Source organism: Rhea americana, unplaced genomic scaffold (genome assembly GCF_003343005.1).
Source record: "Rhea americana isolate MKP2758 unplaced genomic scaffold, rheAme1 scaffold_128, whole genome shotgun sequence".
Taxonomy (NCBI): Eukaryota; Metazoa; Chordata; class Aves; order Rheiformes; family Rheidae; genus Rhea; species Rhea americana.
Window position 1 is genome coordinate 2,695,790 of NW_028185350.1, and position 6,658 is coordinate 2,702,447.

The 6,658-nt window shown below is 47.2% G+C and overlaps 1 protein-coding gene across 1 annotated transcript in view; it reads left to right on the forward strand.

The window, feature by feature from the left end:
• Nucleotides 1-6,265, forward strand: part of UNC119B (unc-119 lipid binding chaperone B) — an 8,103-nt gene extending 1,838 nt beyond the window's left edge. The window contains exons 2-6 of the mRNA XM_085326124.1: nt 90-140; nt 313-426; nt 947-1,058; nt 1,289-1,461; nt 2,340-6,265. Of these exons, the coding sequence (XP_085182250.1) occupies nt 90-140; nt 313-426; nt 947-1,058; nt 1,289-1,461; nt 2,340-2,452 (563 nt within the window). The 3' untranslated portion in view covers nt 2,453-6,265. The remainder of the gene's footprint in view (nt 1-89; nt 141-312; nt 427-946; nt 1,059-1,288; nt 1,462-2,339) is intronic.
• Nucleotides 6,266-6,658: the final 393 nt, after the last annotated feature.

Here is a 6,658-nt window from a genome sequence, read left to right on the forward strand (position 1 = left end):
GGCCGGGGCTCGCCGAGCCGGGGCCGCGGCGCTGTGCGCTTTGCCTCGGCTTTGCGGGAACTTTGGGAAAGTTCTCTGCGGGCGGGCAGCTCTGCTGCTCCGCKCTGCGCTGCCTTTCTCGCTGTGCGCCCGGGCGCTTAGTGAGCCTTTGGGTCTCCCTTTCAGCCTCAGTTTTGTCCCGCTTTCCCGAAACTTCTGCAAAACAGCTTGTAGAAAGGATTTTGTGGGGCTGGGACTAATAGAAAGGGAATTGCTTTGAAAGCTGCTCAGAGATCTTTTGAAGCATTGCTATGTGTTTTYCTTTTCTTCTAGATTATTTATGCAGACCAGAGGACAACATTTACAACATTGACTTTACCCGGTTCAAGATCCGGGACCTGGAAACCGGAACAGTGCTTTTTGAAATTGCAAAGCCGTGTGCTTCAGGCAAGTGACACTAACGTTGCAGAGAGGCTAGAGAAGCTCTCAGAGTGGGCAGTTGCATCAAAGGAGCCGTGCAGACCGAGGAGAAAGGTCTTGCAGTATGTTCTCGTGACTGAACCTTTAGGTGTGGGGCTGAGTTTACCTTTGCTGGGAAGCATCCTAGTTATGTTGTAAAAGCGTGAAGAAAGAGGTGCTATCACCTCTATAGGTGCTGTAGTGAGAAAGAGGAATGCTATCAACTGCAAATCTTCCCGYGTGGCTAGCTGCAATAATGGTTTCTTCCGTGTGCTTTGGCCTCCTGTGAGGCCAAGAGGGTGGTTTCAGCTCCAGAGCTCCCAAAGCTGGGTCAACTTTCATATCATTTTCTTTTTATGTTCTCATTAGTATGCCACTATGAGACCCAGAACAGTTCTTAGGCACCTTTATGTTCACTGCCTAAGTAACAGACAGCTTGTTCTGATGTGTTGTTATTTTTACTAACTGCTTACACATACAGCTAACTCTGAGTTGGTGCATTTTTTAGAGCAAGATGAACAGGATGAAGATGACAGCAGTGAGCTAGATGCCAGTGCAGGCCGCTTCGTTCGTTACCAGTTCACCCCAGCATTTCTCCGTCTTCGGACTGTTGGTGCAACGTGAGTATGAGTTCACAAAAACAGGAAAAACAGATTTTTACCAAGTGTCACTTGGTAGTTTCCAACTGAATTGAGTCAGGTACTAGAGATACTCCATCTTACAAGACAAATATCAAAGTCTTTCTGGAATGATTTGCTGGGTTCTTGTGTAGCCTCTGGTCCAAGGCTCTGTCCTTCCCAATAGGAAGAAAAGGTAGGAGGTTTTGGTGTTTTCCCACTTTTTCCTGCAGAGTGGAATTCACAGTGGGAGAAAAGCCAGTGTCAAACTTTCGAATGATTGAAAGACATTACTTCCGAGATCGCTTACTGAAGAACTTTGACTTTGATTTTGGGTTCTGCATCCCCAGTAGCAGGAATACATGCGAACACATCTATGAATTCCCTCAGCTCTCGGAAGACCTTAGTAAGTATCTGCTTTACTGCACTGAGTTGTGTTTTGTGTGCCTGTGCTCATTTTTTCCCTTCCATCTCTCTCCTCTTGTGGAGAGACAGTTGTGACTAGGAAAGAGGGACAGCAACAGGTAGATAAAGGTTTCTGGTTTCAGCTGTGTACAATCTTTACTAAGTCACAGTTTTGTGCTGCAAATTCTCCATCTTTGAAAACAACCTGTGTTGTTAAGTCACAGGCTGCAAGAGGGCTGATTAGTCACAAGACAGGCCTAAAGACTTGCCCAACAGTGTAGTCCAGAAGATAGCAAAACCCTGAAAAAGTGTTCTCTCAGTAGCCACACGTCTGTCTTCAGCCCTTACTTGTCAGAGCTGGAACCTCCTGCTCTGGAACAGGCCTGGCTCTTCTCTGAGCCATGTGTTTTCTAAGCCTAGCAAGATCTCTGCAATTACGCCTGACTTGGGGTATGCTTGACCTCAAGGGGTGGGTAGAGGCGGGAGGATGTGGGCCCTTTGGTGGCTGCCAGGGTGTGGGGGGTGCAGATGTGGAGGGAGGGTCATCGCTTCTCTCCTTTGCTGATTGCTACTGAATGCTTACACGCGAGAGCTGCTCTGCTCCAGTGCTGGCTCTCTCAGTTTCTAGGTTCTCGYGTGCGAGTTTGCCCTTCTCCTTTTGTTTGCTTTTGACAGCATTTGTCCTGTGAATAGGAAGGGCAGGACAGAGCTTTTGAAGGGTGCTCAGCAGAGCAGTTTGATTCTCTTACTTGGATAGGGCAGAGCATCAGCCTTGTAAATCCAGCAGAGTGGCAGGCTCCTTTTCCCTCTGACATTGTGCTGTCCAACGGAGTGTGGCAGGCTTTTGTATTTGAATGTAATGAGCTTTCTCTTTCACAGTCCGTCTGATGGTTGAAAATCCATATGAGACTCGCTCAGACAGCTTTTACTTTGTGGACAACAAGTTGATCATGCACAACAAGGCCGACTATGCTTACAATGGAGGACAGTAACTGTTAAATGACCACTGGATGCTGTGCTACTGCTAACCATTCCGGAAATCCAGGAGGGGACCGGAGTTACTGTCTCATGCAGCAAGGCTTCTTGCCAAACCTTTTCTCCTTGCATGAGACTGAAAACATGAAGAAAAGAAGGCAGTTCATGAAAGTAAAGGAAATCTCCCTACAACACTTCCCTATTCAACATTCCTAAGTACCTTGCCTCTGTCTTTCTCTTTTCCTGGTTAGCTTCTGGTACCTTGGTTAGGTTATGGATCGGAGGCTCTGTTAGAAAATTGTTGCTGTTACTTTTTTTTTTTTTAATAGTTAGGTTGCACTTCTAGTGCTTCTGATATTTCACCAGTTGGGTGACTGACTACCCTCTTACAAGAGGTCAGATTGTTTCAGTAAGCTATTTCTTAGCAGGAAAATGTGCCCCCTTCCGTTAGCCAGTGAAGCCTGAAGAGCAGATCTCTTCTCCGGTTGGATAGATCATCTCTTCATTGCGTAGGGGTTTAGTCTGTAGCATGGCTGGATTTGCTTTGTAGGGTGCATCTTTATATTCCCTGGTGGAAAGTTAAAGTAAGAGACTAATTCAGCTTCTAAGCAGTGCAGGAATCTTCCTTCTGCTTCCAGGGGCCTGAACTGCTCCTGGGAACTGCTTAATCTGTATTTTGCCAGAGATCTCACTAGAAATGGAAGTTAAGAAAAAAGGGAGTTTATCCAGGTTAGTCATCAAGTCAATCTGATAGCATTTCTGTTTGAGCTCATGTGAGCAAATTGTTGAATTACGGAGCTTGGCATCAACTTTAGAGCTGAAGTTAATCTCACTTTATTCACTGTTTCTCCTGTTTCCCATTGCATAGGAATTTTGGCTCTTGTTATAGAATGTATTGTCTTTGGGCTGACAGCAAGTTGTCAGTCTAGCTGGGGTGGAGGGGTGGGGTGTCGATCTAGTGCACTTGGAGGAAAAAGGGAGAATGTGGAAACTCACTTGAAGAACATGTGGGAAGCTGAGCTTCCTAGGCTTCAATAGGTTCTTTAAACCTTTTAGACCTGAATGATCTGTCAGAGGTGCTGGAAGGAGAGATGGTGGTGTTACCAGCTCATTTGCTTTGTTTTATGTCAGCTATAATGTATTAGCTAAAAGTTGCCCAAGTCAAATTGCTCAGATGGTGTTAAGGAATGGGATTCTTATGACCAAAAAGCAAGAATTGTTCAAGTTCTTGTCACTGCTTTGCCCGCTTACGTGCGCATTTATGCTTTAGGAAGCTCTTCCTCTTAGTTGGTTACCCGCTAGACCAGAGGGTGTGTTTCACAACTGCGTTTGGTATCTGGCAGCAGTGAGGAAATAGTGTAACGTGCTGAGATGGGGAGATCTGTGTCTTCCCAGCAGCCATGCTGGGGCCCAGCTTCTAGCTATGCAAATCTGAGCTAAGAAAGCCCTTCTCTGCATATTTTACTGGCTCTGGAGACTGTTGTTTTCCTGTCCCTCTCCCTGGGCTGGTCAGTCATGGCTATTGTAGATGAGAATTAGCTTGTACCTAGACTAGAGACATTTGCTAGTACTAATTCCGCTTATTCCCTGAGACAGTTGAAACCTAACTCCTTGGYGGATACAGTTGGTTACCTGTTGTATTAAGTAAGATTGTGTTTTAGCAGGATTGAATGGAGTGTACGTTACAGCCTGGAGCTTGTTAGTACATGCACAGCAGTAGGAAGCCACTGCCTTCACCTGGCAGACAAGTAATGTTAACTTTGCTGTAGAGGATCAGCTGGCATCAGGGTAAGTGGTGAGAGTTTGTGGGGTGGCAGCCATGAAAGAATCTCCAGCTCTTGGGGAGGATGTTTAATTATCATTAACCACAACAAATGATCTGTTTTGGGAGGAGCATTAATCATGAGCAACCATAACAAACGTCTTGGGAATGTGGAGGGGCAAGGTCTGCGTGGCTGAAAGATGAAGAACAATTCTGCTGCCATGAATTCCCTCCAGCATCCCCAAAGGCACTTAAGCAATCTCCTTTGGTGATTTCAGAATTAGGAAAACTGCTGTAGGGTGGAGCTCAAGAGGCCTCTTGCTCTGATGATCTTCAGAAGGCTTTGTGCCATGCCATTGCGATGGGGAAACTTGCCTTTTGTTTTAAGAGCAGGTAGTTACTCGTGACAAGGCAGAACTGCCCAGAAGGGTGTTCTCCATCCTAAACTGTTCAGAGATGCTCAGGATAAAGGTGTCTGAAGAGGCTCTTAGTTATTCCCTGGCTGATTTTAGAATTTTGAGCTGAAACTGTGTGTAGTGTAAACCCAGGTGCCTTGAAATGTTACTTTTGTCTCATTTTCTGTATGAAGCAATCTACTCTGGCTTTTTCTTATGAATGTGATTCCCATCTATTTCCTATGTCACTAAGTACRGATACTTAAAAGGAAGATGCACTGTTGCTAGAGTAAGCAGCAGAAATTACTGGCGAATACCAACTTGTGTAAGCTGTGCTAGTCAGCGTGCAGCGCTGCACAGTTGGCAGCATTTGGTAAGTGTGCAGGTGCCATCTAGCCGCTGCTTTGCAGAATGCAGCTGACCCACATGAGAACGCTCTTCTAAATACGAGGCATTTGATACTACAGGGAAGTGGATTCCTGTCTTAAATAGCCATTACCTCTGTCAGTAGTGACAAGAAGAAATCATTGAATCAGTTGCTTTCCCACCAGTGAATGTATAATCTGTTTAGCAATAAGAAAAGGAAAACTGGAGGAAAAACATAACAAGACTTGCAGGCAGGCAGCATTCACATGCCTAAGATGGTTTCTAACTGAAGTTGTTTGCTTTGCCAAATTAGAGAGTCTTTGCCCAGAAAAGCATGCTGCAGGAAAAAAATCCCTACAAGAGGTCATCCTGGCACTGGAAAAGAATTTATTGTAACCCAAAGTCAGGCACTTCTGGACTCTTGTCCCTACCTTGTCCACTTCTGTAGGGTTCCTCTTCTCTTAGATGCCTTCTGTGAAGTCTCTTCCCTTTGTGGCCGAGATAATGGCTTTGGTAAATGTGGTTTAACAGACCATTTTCCTCCTTCTGGTTTCTGTATTCTGATGCTTTGGATTGAAGCTACTCAAGCCAGTGGGCTAGGAAGAAATTCAGATGGGATTGCCTCCTTGTCAAGTGGATGGTCTGTTCCTAGCCGTGCGCTGAAAGGAGGTGCTTTGTGTCGATCAAAGTTTGAGCAAGAGAAGGTGCATCTGTGTAGACTGCCTCTCTCAGATCATGTGTGCTGAGTTGGAAAGAGGAAAGAGAGGATTGTACTGCATTCTGCTATAACAAAACAAAAAAGGGGACCAAACCCACAGACTCGTGCTAAATCTTTCCAGTATTGGTCCTTTCAGGACCAGGACCTCTTTTGCTGCACTCTTGAGGTGAGTGCCTTGGCTCTGTGCAGGCAAGCTTCCTGGACAGTYGTTTCATAAGAGACTGAAGGATTCATATTGCACCTTGCAAAGGAAGATCGTCTCTCCCTATATGGACGGAGTACTGCTGTCCTCTCTTTTTGATAGGAAGTGTCTTCCTTTGTGTGCTTTCTTTAAGACTTTCACTGCATCTCACTGCAGAGAAGCAGCAACAGCTTCCCCTCTGGAGCTTGAGGATCTTTCTTCTGCTTATCTGAAGGTTCAGCAAGAATGAAACATGTTTAGAAGGCAGAAACGAATGAGGAAGGTGGCGACGGTGAAGCGGTAAGCCCACACRTGGTAACTCTGCTTCTCAGCTCTGTATTTTGTTGCATCAACTTCAGATGTTTCCCTGTGTTTGCCTTCTGCTCTGCTGTCCTGTAACACCGCGCTGCTGCGCCGTGCGCCACCCGAGAGCGCGGACCGGTGCTGGCTGCAATCATCAACGCTGCCGTCTCCCTGCAGCTGTATGCGGAGGACAAGGCTAACGGACGGCGGGCTGCTGAAGTCAAATGCCCCTTCCTCCTCCTCTGCTCCGAGGATAACGAGCACCAGCGACTACCGGACCACCTGCACGGACCTGTACCTCTCACCGCGTGGCCTTGGCGCCGCTCCTCCCCGCTGCCCCCCTCCGGCGCTCCCGGCATGGGGCTGCCGTGGGGGCGGGAGCCCGCTGGTGCCAGGGGGTGAGGAGGCCGAGGGAGCCCCGGGCCGGGCGGCGTGGCCGGGCGTGCCCGGGCCGGGCTCTCTGTCACGAGCAATAGCACCGAATAAACCTCCCGAGTG